Source organism: Pseudophryne corroboree, chromosome 1 (assembly GCF_028390025.1).
Source record: "Pseudophryne corroboree isolate aPseCor3 chromosome 1, aPseCor3.hap2, whole genome shotgun sequence".
NCBI classification, from domain to species: domain Eukaryota; kingdom Metazoa; phylum Chordata; class Amphibia; order Anura; family Myobatrachidae; genus Pseudophryne; species Pseudophryne corroboree.
The window spans coordinates 635,697,035-635,718,265 of NC_086444.1; the positions used below are offsets into that span (position 1 = coordinate 635,697,035).

Below are 21,231 nucleotides of genomic sequence, written 5' to 3' on the forward strand. Positions count from 1 at the left end.
CTGGACAACACTGGAAGAAAACCCTTTAGCCTTCAAGATACTAACTTCAACAGCCACTCCACTAAAGCCAGCCGAGGAAGGTTCTGCTGTAGAAATAAACCTTCTTGTACAGATCGTCAGGAGGTCGACCTCTGCAAGACCCACCACTGAACAAATAAGGTGAAGAGACCACTCCCCTGGGAGGATCACATTCCTGCTGAGAAAGTCTGCATCCAAATTTTAAACCCCTGTTATGAACACAGCTTATATTGCCGACACTAATGTGTCTGTCCAAGACAATATTCAAGCCACTTTCGCCATTGCCCTGGCTTTCGGGGTGTCCCCTTGATGTTTTATATACTCACCACCGTGGCTTTCTACGATTGGACCCAAACAGGGCAGTCTGTGAGAACAGACTGAGCCCTGGACAAGGAAAGATAGATGGCCCAGAGTTCCAAAACTTTGATGGGAAGGACAGACTCCTGTGCAGACAAGAGTCCCTGAAGATAAAGGTGAAGGATTACTGCACACCAACCCAGAAGGCTGGCACCTGTGCTCACAATGACCCAGGATGGAGTGGCCAGAGACTTGTCCCTGCTGAAATTCTCAGGAATCAACCATCAATGCTGATTTGTGCACAGCGAAATGCTGAGAAGCTGAGACTCCAGATGATCACTAGACCTGTACCAAACCTGTAGAATCTCCTATCTAAACTCCCGTGTGAGGAACCTAATGTACTTAATGGCCTCAAAAGTCGAGACCATCTTCCCCAACAACTGTATGCATAACAGAACTGACGGACGCTCCAAGGCGGTTTCAACAGCCAGCCCATCAAACGCAGCCGCAGTAAATCGGGGTAAAGAAATAAACGTAGCGGAAGCGACCTCGGATTGTCTGCGTGCAGCCGCGGAGATCCAAGAACCAAGCTCTCTGATGCCAAAGAGGTGCAACTAGTACAACGGTCGTGGGCTCTCTTTTGATCCGCTTTATCAATTGAGGAAGCAGCGGAAATGGTGGAAATACAGATGGAGCCTCCGTTATCTTTGCTGTTTCTCCGCCTAAATGGAGGTTTAGTCGCGCCTAGGTGATAGGTTAGGTTGCTGAGTTTATGCACGGACAGGTGCGTTGAGGCATGACTACATACTCAGCATGCAATACACATCTCCACCACTGGGTGGCTAATGCTCCACTAATCCAGTACTTTAGAGCGAATAGTGGCGGATTGATCTGCAAGCTCTGGCAAATGGTCAGTGACGAATGTACGTACTGCATACTATACACACAGACCAATGGTCAGACGGAGAGAGTAAAGAAAAAAAAGTTTATAGAGACACAAACGAACGTGTTAAAACACTTGTCCTTTGCCGTGTTAGTGTATACAGACTCAGATGCAACAAATGTGTTAATAAAGCAATACTGTAGTTTATACAGACGCAAATCATGATATATTGTAGAACGTGTTACAAACTATGGCCCATTAACGATAGGGATACAGTATGCTGTATTGTAGAATAGAGTGTCCAAGTCCCCTAAACAAAATCCAATGGGAAGGAATCACTGCTTACAGTATCATTTACACTTGAGTTTGTGCATCTATCATGAGCCGTCGTGTCTCGTCTCCCAAAGTGCGATAACATGTTTATTTTTTTCTAACACTTTTTTTGTAATCTATAGTAATATATCTTCACATTCAGTAGAAGTGTGCACACAGATTTTACATAAACCAAGACAAAGCTGCAGGAGCGTCACATTCCACTATTTAAAATACACAGCGGTTATGGGGATAAGCGAGCTATATGCGCCGTATGGTACACATACAGTACAGTAGCAGGCCAGACTCAATCACAGAGTGGGTTCACAAAATGGATGCCGCTCGTGACCTGGCACCTCACGTAAGCCCACAGCAACTGTACGGAGCAAGCAACGGTATTGATATTGCAAGAATCAGGGCAATGCTGAAGGAGCATCTCTATACACTAGTTAAAAATATACTGTATACACAGTGGCAATGAGGTCCTGTAGAATGATCAATTAATAAAAATGATTTTTTCTGACACTTTATTACATTTTTTTGGGGGTCATCTAATGTAATAGTACCTTCACATTCAATAGAAACACGCACACAGAATTTACATAAATCAGGGCAAAGCTTTATGAGCATAAACAAAGAAAAAAAACAGCGCTTCTAATACTCAATTGTACATAATATAACTAGTAACAACCATGGTAAACTGAATTAAAATAGCATTTATTAAAAAATATTTAAAGATAATAATATAGCTGGCTACCAGGTCTACACATGTGGTCATACACAAATAGAAATGATACAGTACACATGCAAAATTGGTGGGCAATGGTCCCCTTTGAAAAGCTGTCCAGGGATAGTGAAACACGTCAGGCTTGCTCTTTCTTTGGTCTAAGGGACTTTGTGAACCCACGGTTTATTGGTCAATCATTGGAGGATTCCTGTTTCTACACGGTCCAAACATTGAAGGTTAGAGGGACTCAAAAAAATGCGCTGAAATCCGCTGCCATTTGATGAAACAACACACGAAAAGGATCAATGCTAAAGGACCTTGAAAAAGCTGTGTGAAACAGCGAAACGTGTTGGTGGAGGAGCTGGACTCTAACACATTCATCCTGAGATTCAAGCCTGGAAGTCAGATATAGGAACCCTTTTCCATCAGCGATTTGGATACCTGTAAAAACGGACCTGAGCTCACCATTGGACCAAGTAGCCTCTTGAACCAAGCTAATATCAGGCCTTCCTCTCCAACAGTAGTTGGTAACTATTCCATTCGCCTAAACTGTTCCTGGACTGTGGCAATAGAATATGGATGAACTTTTACATTTGAGTTCCAGCTCAATTTTTTTAATTCTATATATTTATATATGGAACTTTATATTGATTGCAGTGCTATGATATGCCCTAGATATTAATGTTTTAAGTATATGTTGCAACAGTACTAATTTTTTAGATATTAGTAATAAAATTGTGATATCTTTATTTAGCTCTCTTGCGCCAATTTGTATTTGTGTATCTCTATTTGCAGGGTCTAACTAGCCCCATTGTATTGGCAGCACCTAGTCAAGCAGCTCATAATTAGCGCTGAAGAAATTACTTAGTAATTTAGTCCTTACCAACGCTAAAGGACTTACCCCTTTCTAAATACCTCAGGACCGGTAACTATATTCATATCCTGGGACCATTGCCACAGGTCCATGACCAAAACCTGCATCTATATTTGGTCCTTGATCAATAGGACTTTGCATATAACCCTTATTATTTGACCATAAGAAGGAGGGTACAATTAACATTTGCACTGCACCACCTTACTTGCGGTGCCCACCAATTTTGCATGTGTGTATCATTTCTATTTGTGTATGACCACATGTGTAGACTTGGAAGCCAGCTATATTATTATCCTTTAAATATTTTTTAATAAATGCTATTTTAATTCAGATTACCATGGTTGTTACCATTTATATTATGTACAATTGAGTATTAGAAGCGCTGTTTTTTTCTTCATGTGATTATATTGTGGAGAGTGATTATCTCCTTTAACAGCTGCTCGGAAAACCAGCTCAAAGTAGCGCCAGTTTTGACATATTTCTTGGTATATCAATTCTTGCAAAGCTTCATAAAGCGTCTAATTCCGCTATCTAAAATACACCCGTAGTCATATAAATAAATATAAAAATATAGTAGTGTATGCAGACGCAACTACAGTAAGTGTTCAAGCAATACTGTAGTTCATTGATGTTAGAGAATCTGTGCTGTACTGTATGAGAAGGGCCACAAGAGCTCGTGTCTGCCCTTCTTATCAGCTCTTCATTTACATACTCTATACAGTAGTACTGTGTTGTCAATTTATTGTAATCTGAACTCCCTCCCTGTCTGTGAAATGAGCAGGGGGAAGCAGGATGGGGGTGAGGGGAGGTGTTGGCTAAATACTGTGTTATGAAAGTATTCATTCTCTCGTCTGCTGAAGCGTCCAATATGAGCGTCCAAGTCACTTAAACAAAAACCAATGGGAAGGGATCACTGCTTACAGAATCATTTACACATGAGCTTGTACATCTATCATGAGCCGTCGTGTCCGAGGGATGAGGTGTGCCGCTTTCCATGCTAAAAGTCCCGGGTTCGATTCCCAAAGTGTGAATACATGTTTATTTTTGTCTGACACCTAATTTTTTTTATAATCTATAGCAATATAGCTTCTGTATACACTATATTTATTAATTGATCATTCTATGGGACCTCATTGACCATGTGTATTTTAGGTAGGGTATCGAGACACTCCTTCAGCATTGCCCTGTAACTTGCAAAACCTATGCCGTTGCTGGCTCCATAGCTGACGGCTTTCACAGGGCTAGGGGTCATGGGTGGCAGCCAGTTTGTCAACTTGCAAAACGATTGAGTCCGGTATATCATGATGTATACAGAGCTCGCTTATCCCTATCAACCCTGTGTATTTTAGCTAGGGCAGGGGTTCTCAAACTCGGTCCTCAGGACTCCACACAGTGCATGTTTTGCAGGTAACCCAGCAGGTGCACAGGTGTATTAATTACTCACTGACACATTTTAAAAGGTCCACAGGTGGAGCTAATTATTTCACTTGCAATTCTGTGAGGAGACCTGCAAAACATGCACTGTGTGGGGTCCTGAGGGCAGAGTTTGAGAACCTATGAGCTAGGGTATCGAGACGCTCCTTCAGCATTGCCCTGTAACTTGCAACACATGCCGTCGCTGGCTCCATAGCAGACGACTTCCATAGGGCAAGGGGTCACGGGCGGCAGCCATTTTGTCAACTTGCAAAGCGACCGAGTCCGGTGTTTTGTAATGTGCATAGAGCTCGCTTATCCCTATCAACCCTGTGTATTTTACCTAGGGTATTGAGACACTCCTTCAGCATTGCCCTGTAACTTGTAAAACCTATGCCGTCACTCGCTCCATAGCTGAAGGATTCCACGAGGCAAGGGGTCACGGGTGGTGGCCATTTCAATCGAGTCTGGCCTGCCACAGTATTGTATGTGTACCGTACGGTGCATAGAACCTTATCCTCATACATCGCTGTGTATTTTAGATACGCTCCTGCAGCTTTGCCCTGCGTTATGTAAAACTTGTGTGCACACTTCTATTGAATGTGAAGGTATAGTACAATAGATACAAAAATAAAAAATGAATACAGTGTCAGGAAAAAAATTAACATGCATTCGCACTTTGGGAATCGAACCCGGGAGTCTAAGCATGGGAAGCGGCACACTTCACCACTCGGACACGTCGCCGCATGACAGATACATAAGCCCATTGGTTTTGATTATGCCGTAATGGCTACGGAATTTGTATGCTCACATATCCCTGACATCAATAGACCATACTGTACCTGTAACACGTTCGTTTGCGTCTGTATACAGTACTGTACACTACTATTTTTAATGTGATTATTTCGGGACTTGGATGTTCACATATTCCTAACGTAAATGGACTATACTGTGGCTTTATCACATTCGTTTGCATCTGTATATACTGTACTACTCTATTTGTGTCTGTACACTGTAATATACTGTATGACATACTGTAGCATATTGAGAAGCACCAGTAAAGTAGTTCTTGCACTGTAGTTCAGTATTGTATTTTAATGGAGACCACACGCATGCACATTGGTGATTTGAAAAAGCAACATCTGATGGATGATCGCAGGTATTACACTTAAAGGTAACGCCAAATGTTCTGTGCGCATCCCTAAGACTAGGCAAGTCTCCTTGCGTCCAGAAATGCTGTGTATGCCCGATTGCGACTAACGCCTCAGCCAGCAAAGATAACGGAGGCTCCATCTGTAGATACCTAGAGGCTGTATGGCCACGCTATCGTGAGAGCATCCGCGGCCACTGCCCTTGGACCTCTTGTTCTGGACACATACTGTACTTGGGTGATGATTTTGGCGAGATGTTATTAGATCCACCTGTGGGTAACCCCACCGCTGGAATAACATCTGGAATACTTCTGGATGTAAAGCCCATTCTCCTGGATGAAAATCCTGACGACAGATAATCGGCTTCCCAGTTGTCCACTCCTGGAATGAACACTGCTGATCATATCACTTGGTGATGCTCAGCCCAATTCAGGATTCGAGCAACTTCTCGCATGGCCATCCTTGTTTGTTGAAGTATGCGACTGCCGTCGCGTTGTCTGACTCAACCAGAACAGTCTGAGACTGGAGCATGTGAACTGCTTGTTGCAGAGTGTTGAAAATTGCTCTGAGTTCCAGGACATTTATTGACAGTAATCTTTCTCGGTCTGACCGTAGACCCTGAAACTGACAATGTAGCCACTGCTCCCTAACCTTTGAGACTTGCATCCATCGTCAGAATTATCCAATTCCAGACTCCGAACCTTTTTCCCACTGCAAGATTTTCTACATGGAGCCACCAGAGCAGTAAACGCACCATTTGATGAATCTGTAGATGAGACCCTGACCACTGTGCGAGAAGATCTAGCTGAAAAGGATGTGAGTGAAATCTTCTGAACTGGAGTGCTTCGAAAGATGCCACCATCTTTCTTAACAGTCGAATGCACAAGTGCACCGAAACTGTCTGTGGTTTGAGCACTAACTGTACCAGATGACAAACATTTTGTGCTTTCACCTCTGGAAGGTAATTTCATTGCTCTACCATATCCACAATCATTCCCAGAAATTGAATTCATTGAGACGGGAAAACGCTTCATTTTTTGAAGCTGACAATCCAACCGTGCTGAACTAGGACATTGGGGGTAATTCCGAGTTAATCGCAAGGTCTGGCATTGAATCATCAGAGTGTAAAATCGTGTAAACTGGTAAATTATGAGACAAACGATGACTACTCTTTTTTGAACTATTTATGGACTTTTGTAAACCCTGCAAAGTTCTCTAAATATCCTGAGCCCACTCTGGCTGCTCAGACAGCATTGACCCTGGACCAGACTTAGCCGCCTCACGGTCCTTCCGTGCAGTGGACAACTCTGAAAAAAAAACCTCCTGTCTTTGCAAGACACACTGTGCAAGTGGAAGTTCCATCACGAAACACAGCATCACAGCTATTGCAGACAAGCTGCTTCATTGATTTTGCATTAGCTTTTCCACTTGTCATGCACACAGGCAGTAATACATTGAAACAAAAGTCCTCACGACTAAGTAAAAATATATAACTGAGCTGTGTATAAGCCCGAGTGCACCGCACCCTGGTACACACTAAGTTGTTAAATTTGTGCTTCACTAAAAGTCCTACTAACACCCCTGCCCCCTACAGTGGCTGTGTGTTGTAGTACCAACACAAAAGTCCTGCAAGAAGCAGGAAGTCAGTATAAAATGACGTCCACACCATGTGACGGGGGCTCTGACGGGGCTTCCCAGCAAGCACCGTCCTGCTCCTGCAGCCAAGGCTGAAATCAGCTAACACTGATTAATGTCTATGGCTGGGCTTCTCCACTAAGCACCGACAAGCCTGTTGCTGCTGTTAGCAGCACACACAGTCCCGGACCCAAGCTTCTTAGTAAGCTGGGAAGGGCTGTGACTGAAAAAATAAAAAAGTTTTAAAAGTAAAGTCTGGAGCTGAGTCCAGAACGTGCCTTTCCTGGTAGGCACAAAAAACACTGAGGCATCTTGGGAGTATGGAGGGGGGAAGAGGGTTACTACTTTAAATGTGCCTATCCCTGCTAATGCCCCGTCCATATCCCAAGAGTACTTCAGTGACCCCTAGGGGATGAAAAAATAGGATTTTGGTTACCTACCGGTAAATCCTTTTCTCGTAGTCTGTAGAGGATGCTGGGGTCCACATTAGTACCATGGGGTATAGATGGGTCCACCAAGAGCCATTGGCACTTTAAGAGTTTGAGAGTGTGGGCTGGCTCCTCCCTCTATGCCCCTCCTACCAGACTCAGTCTAGAAACTGTGCCCGAGGAGACGGACATCTTCAAGAGAAGGCTTTAACACAGATAGTGGCGAGATTCATACCAGCTCACACACACAGGGCACATCAAGCTAACTTAGCTTGAAAACTCAGCAACCGCTGAAACATTACTTACCAAGTAACAATGCAGTACTCAACTAAAATGAAGTTGTACTGAACCAAATAACTATAGCAGGAAAACAAAGCGCTGGGCCCAACATCCTCTACGGACTACGTGAAAAGGACTTACCGGTAGGTAACCGAAATTCTATTTTCTGTTACGTCCTGCTGGGGTCCACATTAGTACCATGGGGATGTACCAAAGCTCCCAGGATGGGAGGGTGAGCGCGGAGGCTCCTGCAGAACTGATTGGCCTCTGATGATCTGAAGTTCAGTCAAAGTATCGAACTTGTAGAACTTTGCAAATGTGTTCGACCCAGACCAAGTTACAGCTCGGCAAAATTGTAATTCCGAGACGCACCGGGCAGCCACCCAGGAAGACCCCACCTTACGAGTAGAGTGGGCCTTGACAGACGTAGGACACAGCAAGCCTGCCGTAAAATACGCATGCTGGATAATGAACCTGATCCAGCGAGAGATTGTCTGCTTAGAAGCAGGATCATACAGGACAAACAGAGAGTCCGATTTCCTGTGACGAGCAGTCCTCTTCACATATATTTTCAGAGCCCTTACGACATCCAAGGACTTTGATTAAATTTGGGAGTCAGTAACCACTGGCACCACAATAGGTTGGTTGATATGAAATGCCGACACAACCTTCGTAAGAAACTGCTGACGTGTCCGGAGCTCAGCTCTATCTTCGTGGTAGATCAAGTTTGGGCTTTTACAGGACAAAGTCCCCAACCCCGACACACGTCTAGCAGAAGCTAAAGCCAACAACGTGACAGCCTTCCACGTAAGAAATTTGACCTCAACCTCCTGTAGAGGCTCGAACCAGTCCGATTGGAGGAACTACAACACCACGTTAAGGTCCCAAGGAGCCGTAGGCGGTACAAAGGGAGGTTGGATGTGCAGAACTCCGTTCAAAAAGGTCTGAACCTCATGGAGGGCAGCCAATTGTTTCTGGAAGAAAATGGATAGGGACGAAATCTGGACCTTCACAGATCCCAACTTCAGGCCCATATCCACACCAGCTTCTAGGAAGAGGAGAAACCGTCTCAGTTGAAACTCCACCGCAGGAAATTTCTTGGACTCACACCAAGATACATATTTTTTCCAAATTCGATGGTAATGTTTAGACGTTACTCCTTTCATAGCCTGTATCAGGGTAGGAATAACCTTGTTCGGGATGCCCTTCCAAGCTAGTATCAGGCGTTCAATCTCCATGCCGTCAAACGTAGCCGTGGTAAGTCTTGATAGGCGAACGGCCCCTTCTGCAGCAGGTCCTCCCGAAGAGGAAGAGGCCTCGGCTTTTCTTGCAGTAGAGCCAGAAGAGCCACGTACCAAGCCCTTCTTGGCCAGTCTGGAGCAATGAGGATCGATTGAACCCTTGTTCTCCTTATGAGCTTTAGAACTCTTGGGATGAGTGGAAGTGGAGGAAACACGTACACCGACTGGAACACCCACGGAGTCACAAGGGCATCCACCGCCACTGCTTGCGGGTCCCTCGACCTGGAACAATACCACCAAAGCTTCTTGTTGAGACGAGAGGCCATCATGTCGATCTGGGGTACGCCCCAAAGATCTGTTACCTCCTTTAACACCTCTGGATGGAGATCCCACCCCATGGAGATCGTGTCTGCTGAGGAAGTCCGCTTCCCAGTTGTCTACTCCCGGAATGAAGATTGCTGACAGCACCAATGTGTGCTTTTCTGCCCAGAGGATGATTCTTGTTACCTCTGCCATTGCAGCTCTGCTCGGTTTATGTAAGCCACTGTTGTCACATTGTCCGACTACACTTGAATGGCCCGATTTCTCAGAAGATGGGCCGCTTGGAGAAGACTGTTGTAGACGGCTCTTAGTTCGAGAATGTTTAACAGCAGGCCGGCTTCCAGACTTGACCACCTTCCCTGGAAGGTTTCCCCTTGAGTGACTGTGCCCCAGCCCCGGAGACTTGCATCCGTGGTTAGAAGGATCCAGTCCTGAATCCCGAACCTGCGGCCCTCCAGAAGGTGAGGTAATTGCAGCCACCAGAGGAGTGAAATCCTGGCCTTTGGCGACAGACGTATTCTCTGGTGCATGTGTAAATGGGATCCCGACCACTTGTCCAGGAGATCCAGTTGGAAGCGTGAAACCTCCCATACTGCAGAGCTTCGTAAGAGGCCACCATCTTCCAAAGAAGGCGAATGTACTGATGAACTGACACCCGGGCTGGCTTCAAGACATCCAGGACCATCATTTGAATCACCAACGCATTTTCTTCTGGGAGAAACACCCTCTGCACCTCCGTGTCGAGGATCATTCCCAAAAAAGCAAAAAAATATTTTAAAGTGCGCAATAAATTTTAAACAAGGGCAGCCGTCACATATATAAAAGGGAACACCACGTCCCTATTGGCAAAATACTATAGAAAGATAAAATATGTGCATAGGCGCTATTATAACAAATATGAATAACAAGGTGTTCTATTAAAAACACACTTTTTAATATACATAAAACATAAAAATATATACAACAAATTGCACTGATCCCAAAATAAATGAGAAACTTATTTTGGGATCAGTGCAATTTGTTGTATATATTTTTATGTTGAGGATCATTCCCAGAAAGGACAACCTCCTGGTTTGTTCCAATTGTGATTTTGGAAGATTCAGGATCCAACCATATTCCCTGAGAAGCTGAGTCGTAAGTGTTATGGACCGTAACAGCTTCTCCTTGGACGATGCCTTCATCAGCAAATCGTCCAGATACGGAATTATGTTCACCCCCTGTCTGCGGAGGAGAATCATCATTTCCACCATCACCTTGGTGAATACCCTCGGTGCTGTGGAGAGCCCGAATGGGAGGGACTGGCTCTGAAAGTGACAGTCCAACAATGCGAATCGAAGATAAGCTTGATGCGGCGGCCATATCGGAATGTGGAGGTACGCATCCTTGATATCCAGGGATACTAGGAATTCCCCCTCCTCCAGACCTGATATAACTGCCCTTAGAGACTCCATTTTAAACTTGAACTCCCTCAGAAAGGGATTTAGCGATTTTAGGTTCAGAATGGGCCTGACTAAACCATCCGGTTTCGGTACCACGAAAAGGTTCGAATAGTAACCTTTGTTTTGCATATGAGGAGGTACTGGTACAATATCCTGTGCCTCCACCAACTTCTGGACAGCTTCCTGCAGGACAGTCCTGTCTGCCAGCAGAGCTGGCAAGCCTGCTCTGAAAAATCGGTGAGGAGGGAGATTTTGAAATTCCAGCCTGTACCCCTGGGACACAATCTCTTGCACCCAGGGGTCCAGGCCAGAGGACACCCAGACATGACTGAAACGTCTGAGTCTCGCTCGTGCACTCCACCGTCATGCGGAGGACTTTGGTGTACCTGAAGCAGGTTTCTGTTCCTGGTAACTTCAAGCCGCAGGTTTCTTGAACTTGGGCCGACCTCCCCGAAAGAAGGTGTTGGACGGCTTGGCCTTTCTGGGCTTGTTAGACCGAGAGGGCTGTGATGTAACTGAAGATAAAGGTTTCTTCGGAGCAGGTGTAGCTGAGGGAAGGGTGACTTACCAGCCGTAGCCGTGTAGATCCACGCATCTAACACTTCCCCAAAGGGATCCTGACCTGTGTAGGGTAGGGTCTCCACACTTCTCCCTGATTCCGCGTCGGCAGACCACTGGCGCAACCACAGTCCTCGACTAGCTGATACCGACATGGAGGAAATCCCTGCAGCCATGGAACCCAGGTCTTTCATGGATTCTACCAGAAATCCCGCCGAATTCTGAATGTTACGTAAAAACAATTCAACATCACATTTCTCCATAGTATCCAAGTCCTCAAGTAACGTGACTGACCACTTTGCTATAGCTTTGGCAACTCCAAGCACTGGCAATAGTGGGACGTAGGATCGCCCCAGAAGCCGTGTACATGGATTTGAGCGTATTATCAATTTTACGATCAGCCGGCTCTTTCAAGGCGGTAGATCCTGAAACCACCTTTTTTGAGAGTCTGGATACTGACGCGTCAACAATAGGCGGGTTTTCCCATTTTTTCCTATCCTCTACAGGGAAAGGAAACACTACCAGAACCCTTTTAGGTATCTGGAATTTTTTATCTGGGCTTTCCCAAGCCCTTTCAAATATAGCATTTAATTCCTTTGACGCAGGGAAGGTTAGCGAGGCTTTCTTATTTTCAGTGCAGTAAGCCTCCTCAACCTGCTCGGGTGTCGTATCAGCAATATTCAAAACATCCCTAATAGCCTTTATCATCAACTGCACCCCTTTTGCAAGAGATGCAGCCCCCCGCAACACATCCCCGTCACCGTCTGCAGTATCAGAATCGGTATCATCCTGTATGATCTGAGCAAGAGCACGTTTGTGAATATACAGCAGGGAGTCCTGATGTACCAGAACTGGGCCAGACTGCCATAGAGTTCTGTAAAGCCTGAGTTGCAGATTCATTTTGTGCAACCCTATTTGAAATCTGAGAAATCATAGATTTGATAGAGGATAACCACTCAGGCTCCCTTCCTGGAATCTGTGCTAAACCAGTGCAATCCTGATTACATGGAATGGAATCATCCTGAGAGGACATATCCTCTGCAGCATATGACACAGAGTGCCTGGACATTGCTTAATGGAGACCACAGACACTCCACACACACACACACACACACACACACACACACACACACACACACACACACACAAGGGGTTGGCGGCATGCTGCTGGGGTGAGCGATCCCCTGTGGCGGGGAACGATCTGTCCCCTCAGGAGCTCAGTGTCCTGTCAGCGGAGATAGTGGCTCAGATCCCGCAGGGCGGACACTACTCCCCCCTTAGTCCCACAAAGCAGGGAGGCTGTTGCCAGCAGCCTCCCTGTAAAATAATAAACTCTAAACTAAACTTTACTAGAGAAGCTCTGTAGAGCTCCCCTAGCTGTGACCGGCTCCTCCGGGCACATTTTCTAAACTGAGTCTGGTAGGAGGGGCATAGAGGGAGGAGCCAGCCCACACTCTCAAACTCTTAAAGTGCCAATGGCTCCTGGTGGACCCGTCTTACCCCATGGTACTAATGTGGACCCCAGCATCCTCTAGGACGTAAGAGAAAGTAAAGTACTGTAACAAGACCTCTCACGTGTGTAATGTTCTCTACAGTACCAGACAAAAGTTTAGACACTTTCTCACTCGTTTGAATGAGAAAGTGTGTCCAACTGTTGACTGGTACTGTATTTCATTCTAATTTCCAACAAGGACATAGCAGATAGACCAGGGCCGTTTCTAGACAATTTGGCTCCCAGTGCGAGATTTAAAAATGCCCCCCCCCCCCCCCCATTCACATAAAAAAAAATGCGCCCCCCATAGTTATAAAGAGTAAAAGCATGCGCGCGCTCCTGGCAAGGGGGCGTGACCTCGTTAAAATGGCCGTGGCTTTGTTAAGATGGGCGTGGCCTCATCTGATCTCATCATCACGGCCACCACAGGATAAAAAATAAAAAAAAGTCTTAATTTTACACATTGCAGCAGGCACGCGACCCCATTTTACACATTGCAGCAGGCACGCGACCCCATTTTACACAGCACGGCAGGCAAGTGTCCCCATTTTACACAGCACGGTAGGCAAGTGTCCCCATTTTACACATTGCGGCAGGCACGTGCCCCCATTTTACACATTGGGGCAGGAAAGTGTCCCCATTTTACACATTGCGGCAGGCACGTGCCCCCATATTACACAGTACGGCAGGAAAGTGTCCCCATTTTACACATTGCGGCAGGCACGTGCCCGCATTTTACACATTGCGGCAGGAAAGTGTCCCCATTTTACACAGTACGGCAGGCACGTGCCCCCATTTTACACATTACGGCATACTGCATCCCCATTTTACACATTCCGGCAGGCAAGAGTCCCCATTTTACACAGTACGGCAGGTGGTGGTGGTGAGGGGGGGAGGGAGAGAGAGAGAGGGAGGGAGAGGGGTTACTTACATTTGAAGCGGTTCTTCCCGCTCTTCAGTACTGCACTCCTACCCTGTAGCCGCCATCTTCACATAGACTCCCTGCTTGTTAGGGAGCCGATGACTCACTCGCCACGCTTCAGCTCTGTAAGGGGGTGGCAGCATGCTGCTGGGGTGAGCGTTCCCCTGAGGCGGGGAGCAATCTATCCCCTCTGGAGCTCAGTGTCCAGTCAGCGGAGACAGTGGCTCAGACCCCGCAGGGCGGACACTGCTCCCCCTCAGTCCCTCGATGCAGGGAGGCTGTTACCAGCAGCCTCCCTGTTAAAAAAACAAACTCTAAAATAAACTTTTCTAAAGAAGCTCTGTAGAGCTCCCCTAGCTATGACCGGCTTCGCCGGGCACATTTTCTAAACTGAGTCTGTTAGGAGGGGCATAGAGGGAGGAACCAGCCACACTGTTAAACTCTTAAAGTGCCAATGGCTCTTGGTGGACCCGTCTATACCCCATGGTGCTAATATGGACCCCAGCATCCTCTAGGACGTTAGAGAAATAATATGGGGACTATGCGGAAAAATAATCTGTACCAAGGCCATACTATGGATTATACGTAGATGTGCGAGTTGAATACATGGGAGGTTTGGTTACCTTATTTATTAAACCACCCACATATAAAAATGGGTCAATACAGTTAGGGGTGATACCAGCTATGTTCCATTTGGAAAGCACATTGCTTCTTTCTCCTTGCTCCCCATATAAATTAGCAGGAAAATCAGCTCAGTGACGTGCAGTGGGGTGAGGCAGAGCCTTTCCTGTCATACTAATGTATACGCCAGAGTTTTGATGATATAAAGTATATGGAAAAAACTAAGAATATGTTCGAAATATCTAAACTCTGGAGTAAAAAGTCTATGGCAGTGCCTCCCCTGCCTACCTTTTCTGCACATCTCTGATCAACACTCATCAAATTTTCAGGAATTTATACTGCTGCACCTGTGTATAATGCCAACATGAACCCTTTTGCTCATATATTGCGTGTAAATCTGGCTCTGGTACTAGCCAGTGGGTATCAGGAGTATAGATCTATGCTAAAAAGGTCTAAAGTCAATAGGTCTACCAATAATGGTAGACACGCATTAGGTCGACAGGGTCAAAAGGTCAACGTGTAAAAGGCAGACAGTTAAAAAGGTAGACTGAGTCAAAAGGTCGACATGATAATGATAGACACACATATGGACACAAGTTTTTTTAATTTTAATGAAACTTTTTCATATTTTACCATCCTACTTATTCTATGTTGACCTTTTTAACCTGTCGACCTAATGCATATCTACCATTCGTGGTAGACCTATTGACTGTAGACCTTTTTAGTATATATCTAATAATCCACACCCAGACAGTGCCTCCTGAACCATTTACCTGACCGCATGTCCCTGAATCAGCTATATACATAGTACCGTAATGGACATATAGGGCCTCTAAATGAATTCACCCCTAAATGCGTATTATGATCTGACCATGGTGGTCATTCCGAGTTGTTAGCTCGCTAGCAGTTTTTAGCAGCCGTGCAAACGCTATGCCGCCTCCCACTGGGAGTGTATTTTAGCTTAGCAGAAGGGCGAACGAAAGGATCGCAGAGCGACTACAAAATATTTTTGTGCAGTTTCAGAGTAGCTTCAGACCTACTCAGCGCTTGCGATCACTTCAGACTGTTCAGTTCCTGTTTTGACGTCACGAACACACCCTGCATTCGCCCAGCCACGCCTGCGTTTTTCCTGGCACGCCTGCGTTTTTTCGAACACTCCCTGAAAACGGTCAGTTGACACCCAGAAACGTCTTCTTCCTGTCAATTACTCTGCGGCCAGCAGTGAGACTGAAAAGCTTCGCTAGACCCTGTGTGAAACTACATCGTTCACTGTAATAGTACAAAGCGCGTTCGCATTGCGCCGCATACGCATAAGTGCCATTTTTTTGCCTGATCGATGCGCAGCGAACGAAAGCAGCTAGCGATCAACTCGGAAAGACCCCCCCATGTCCAGATACAAAGGCATACTGAATGTATATTCAGAAAAAATATAATCAGCCCCCTATGAATACAAGTATGATTTACATTTTTTATTATACATATTTAAATGAGCAGAGTTCGGTATCAATTTAATTAAAATTATACGCATGATGTTATCAATTTAGTCGTGTTTTGCCTTAGTTGACAGCTATACATTTCATCATGGAACACCTTCAGTCCTGTAATGCTGGTGGGAGGAGACAGTTCTTTTTAGTACACAGCTGACTCAATGGGGTATATGCAATTGCGGTCGAATTCGCGGCAATTTTCGCCGTTTTTTAATTCGACTCAATTCGACAGGTGAATCCCGGAAGGTGGCTTCCGGAATTCACCATATTCAATGAAAAACGGATTCGCCAGAGTCGCGGGCGAAAATCGGCCGATTTGGCGGATTTTGCCGCGATTTTAAAAAACGGTAAAAAAACGTGAAAAACCCGGAAAAAAAATGGCGTGGGGTCCCCCCTCCAAAGCATAACCAGCCTCGGGCTCATCGAGCTGGTCCTGGTTCTAAAAATGCAGGGGAAAAATTGGCCAGGGATCCCCCGTATTTTTAAAACCAGCACCGGGCTCTACGCCTGGTGCTGGTGCCAAAAATACGGGGGACAAAAAGAGTAGGGGTCCCCCGTATTTTTAACACCAGCATCGGGCTCCACTAGCTGGACAGATAATGCCACAGCCGGGGGTCACTTTTATGCCGTGCCCTGCGGCCGTGGCATTAAATATCCAACTAGTCACCCCTGGCCGGGGTACCCTGGGGGAGTGGGGACCCCTTCAATCAAGGGGTCCCCCCCCCCCAGCCACCCAAGGGCCAGGGGTGAAGCCCGAGGCTGTCCCCCCCCATCCAATGGGCTGCGGATGGGGGGGCTGATAGCCTTTTGTGATAATAAAAAGATATTGTTTTTTCCAGTAGTACTACAAGTCCCAGCAAGCCTCCCCCGCAAGCTGGTACTTGGAGAACCACAAGTACCAGCATGCGGGAGAAAAACGGGTCCGCTGGTACCTGTAGTACTACTGGGAAAAAAATACCCAAATAAAAACAGGACACACACACCTTGATAGTAAAACTTTATTACACACTACCGACACACACATACTTACCTATGTTGACACGCCGACTGCCACGGTCTCCGACAATCCGAGGGTACCTGTGAAAAAATTATACTCACCTTCCAGCGTCCAGAGATAAATCCACGTCCAGAGAGTAAAATCCACGTACTTGTTTAAAAAAAAAAACACGCAAAAACCCGCTCCATACCGGACTAGAAAGGGGTCCAATGTTTTCACATCAGACCCCTTTCTCCCGAATGCCGGGACATCACGTGACTCCTGTCACTGACGTCCCTTCAGCCAATCAGGAAGCGCTACTTCCGTGGCGCTCACCTGATTGGCTGTGCGCTGTCTGTACTGTGACAGCACATCGCAAAGCCGCTCCATTACTTTCAATGGTGGGAACTTTGCGGGTAGCGGTGGGGTCACCCGCCGGTCAGCCGCTGACCGGCGGGTGACCTTACCGCTAGCCGCTAAGTTCCCACCATTGAAAGTAATGGAGCGGCTTTGCGATGTGCTGTCACAGTACAGACAGCGAACAGCCAATCAGGTGAGCGCAACGAAGTTGCGCTTCCTGATTGGCTTAGAGACCTTTCTGTGACAGCTGTCACTGACAGGTCTCATTCGTGGAAAGGTGTCCCATGTGTCAGCATGGGACCTCTTTCAGTCCGGCATGGAGCGGGTGTTCGGTTTGTTTTTTTGCCAAGTACGTGGATTTATCTCTGGACCATGGCTGAGGTGAGTATATTGATCTTTTCTTTTCAGGTATCCGTGGATTCTACATGGAGAAGAGGACCGATGTCGGCGTGTGAACATAGGTAAGTATGTGTGTGTGTCGACGTATGAAATAAAGTTTTACTGTCGACGGTGTGTGTGTCCTGTTTTTATTTGGGTATTTTTTTCCCAGTAGTACTACAGGTACCAGCGGGCCCGTTTTTCTCCCGCATGCTGGTACTTGTGGTTCTCCAAGTACCAGCTTGCGGGGGAGGCTTGCTGGGACTTGTAGTACTACTGGAAAAAACAATATCTTTTTATTATCACAAAAGGCTATCAGCCCCCCCATCCGCAGCCCATTGGATGGGGGGGGACAGCCTCGGGCTTCACCCCTGGCCCTTGGGTGGCTGGGGGGGGGACCCCTTGATTGAAGGGGTCCCCACTCCCCCAGGGTACCCCGGCCAGGGGTGACTAGTTGGATATTTAATGCCACGGCCGCAGGGCACGGCATAAAAGTGACCCCCGGCTGTGGCATTATCTGTCCAGCTAGTGGAGCCCGATGCTGGTGTTAAAAATACGGGGGACCCCTACTCTTTTTGTCCCCCGTATTTTTGGCACCAGCACCAGGCGCAGAGCCCGGTGCTGGTTTTAAAAATACGGGGGATCCCCTGTCAATTTCCCCCCCGCATTTTTAGAACCAGGACCAGCTCGAAGAGCCCGAGGCTGGTTATGCTTTGGAGGGGGGACCCCACGCCATTTTTTTTTATGATTTCACCGTTCCAGCATAAAAAAAATAAATAAAAAAAAATAATATTTTAAAAAATATATAAATAATATTTGTGCCTCCAAAAAAAAAAAAAAAAGTACCTAATCCCTTCTAATATAAATAGATCTGCTATTCCCCCCCAAAAAAACACAAAAAAAACATGTTTAAATTTTTTTTATTTGTTTTCACCCTCCAAAGTGTGGCGGATTGAAAATGACGAATTTGCTGTCTAAAAGCACTGCTGTCGAATTTCCAAACTTGAATTGAATATGCTTTGGTCGAATTGCAGCACTTGTATCATTGCAGAAAAGTCGAATTTGCAAAAAGTCGAATTTCAAAAAGTCGAATTTTGAAAGTCCGTTTTTTGGTCGGAAAGCACTGAATTGCATAGGCGATTTTTTTTTTTGGTCGAAAATGACCCGAAATTCGACAATTTCGGGAATTCGACCGCAATTGCATATACCCCAATATCTTCTAAGTATCCAATAAAGAAAATAAAGTTAATGGAATAATACAAATAAGCAATAGAAAGCCTAAATTATTACAAACTAATTTGTTTGACATTGTCATCACAAGCTAACAAATCTGATTATGCCATATATGTAAAAGGAAATCACTTTCCAATGCAGAAATCAGAAAATATAATATCCAGAATGTCCTCTGCTCCCACCCTGCCTGTGATAGAGCCTAGTTGTCTCTGTGCAATACGTAGCTCCTCTGCAGCCAGAACCAAATCTTGCTGCCGATACACATTGTAATGTCCCAGGGCATTTAGACATGCAGTAAGGTGAAGCCTGTGGCGAGTTTGCGTGATTGTAGGTGCTCCCTGAAGAGGATCTCCACAGCTGAGGATAAATGGAAAATAAACATTGCAGTGTTAAATGTGGAGGAAATAACCACATTTACAGTATACCAGCTATACAAAAATAAGAAAAACACAAGATAATATATTATACCAGTAACAGAATTTAATGAAACAAAAAAAAAAAAAAAACATGTGCACCATGAACAATCTACTTTTACTGTATGCCATGAGGTATTGAATGTATTTTCCAATTTTTAAATATAAATTCTAAAGATCTGCTTAAAGTATTTATCAGATAAAAGACTTAAAAATGCTGGCACCTAAGCATTTTTCTATCATACATCTGTATACGAAACTAAAATGCACCATTAAATCAGATAAGAGGTGCCTGTATCTTACATGGCTTCCAAGTTGTGTCTGAGGATTCTCAAGAAGTCACTGACTCCTTCTCCCGTATGGCAGGACAGAAGGCACGTAGGTGGTAGCTCTGGCTCTTGGCATAGCTTCTGCATGTTAATGAAACCCTCTGGACTCAGCAGGTCTATTTTGTTCAGCACCACAATAACACTCCTGGGAGTATGCCCCTGCATGCTGGAGAAAAGGTTCTGCAGGTGGGCAAGCAAAGACTCCTGCGACAGTAAATTGCAGCTGAGGTCTATTACTGCTATTAGAATGTCCGCTTCCTCAACCCTACAGAACAACAATAAAAAAGGATTAGATCATCAACAGCACTGCTTCACATTTTCTGGTTTAATATTATATAAGCTTATTGCAGCTGTATTTAATAAATGGGAAAGCAGTTGGTGCTCAAAGCGTAGGTAGAATCCAGACACCAATATATAATATAATATTACTGTACTCCGTGCTTAAAGTGGTCCTGGAGAGGTGGTGGAACTCATTTCCCTCACCATACACCCCCTCCCACTAGGCGGAGCCAAGACCAGTGCTAGGATTTAGGCACCCCCCGGTTGCCAAAAAGGGATGTGGTCTCACAAGGATGGGTGTGGTCACACAATAGTACCTTCAATTCAAATTACACCACACAGTAGAATATTCTTATTCACATTACACAGCACGTAGTGCCCCCAATTCATATTACACCACACAGTAGTGCCCCTTATTCACGTTACATCGAACATTAGTTACCCTTATTCATGTTACATCACTCAGTAGTGTCCCTTATACATCATGCCCACAGTAGTAGTGCCCCTTACACATAATGCCCACAGTATTATTATTATTATTATTATCCTTTATCTATATGGCGCCACAAGGGTTCCGCAGCGCCCAATTACAGAGTACATATGCACATAATCAAAACAAGAAAACAGTGACTCACAGTTGAGGACAATATCGGACAAGTACAGGGTAACTAAGCATAACTACATCAGTAAACGACACTGATGATTTGGGCAGTTGAGGATTATTAAAGTAAGAAAAGGATAATCACATGAGGGAAGAGGGCCCTACTCGTGAGAGCTTACATTCTAAAGGGGAGGGGCAGACAGACAGGGGTGACACAGATGGGGTAGACCGAGAGTGGGACGGGTGTGGATCATTAGATAGACAGTGTTTAGGTCGACCACTATAGGTCGACAGTCACTAGGTCGACAGGGTCAGAAAGTCGACATGTTCTAGGTCGACAGGTCAACAGGTCGACATGAGGGTGTCGTTTTCTTCGTAGAGTGACTGGGAACCCAAATTAGTGCACCGTGTCCCCTCGCATGGCTCGTGTTCGGGCAAGGTGCCTCACTCCGCTACCGCTTCGCTCGGCACAGATTACCGTTCCAATCATAGTCCACGTGGATTGTTAAGTATGAAAAAGTTAAAAAAATAAGAATTTACTTACCGATAATTCTATTTCTCATA

The 21,231-nt window shown here is 45.5% G+C and overlaps 1 protein-coding gene across 2 annotated transcripts in view; it reads right to left on the minus strand.

The window, feature by feature from the left end:
- Window positions 1–18,554: 18,554 nt before the first annotated feature.
- The window catches only part of GTPBP3 (GTP binding protein 3, mitochondrial), a 394,097-nt gene continuing 391,420 nt past the window's right edge, over window positions 18,555–21,231 (minus strand). For both annotated transcript variants that reach the window (XM_063914578.1, XM_063914577.1), the window contains exons 9-10: window positions 19,762–20,052; window positions 18,555–19,402 (exon numbers count right to left, since the gene is read on the minus strand). In XM_063914578.1, coding sequence (XP_063770648.1) covers window positions 19,171–19,402; window positions 19,762–20,052 — 523 coding nt within the window. In that variant the 3' untranslated portion in view covers window positions 18,555–19,170. The remainder of the gene's footprint in view (window positions 19,403–19,761; window positions 20,053–21,231) is intronic.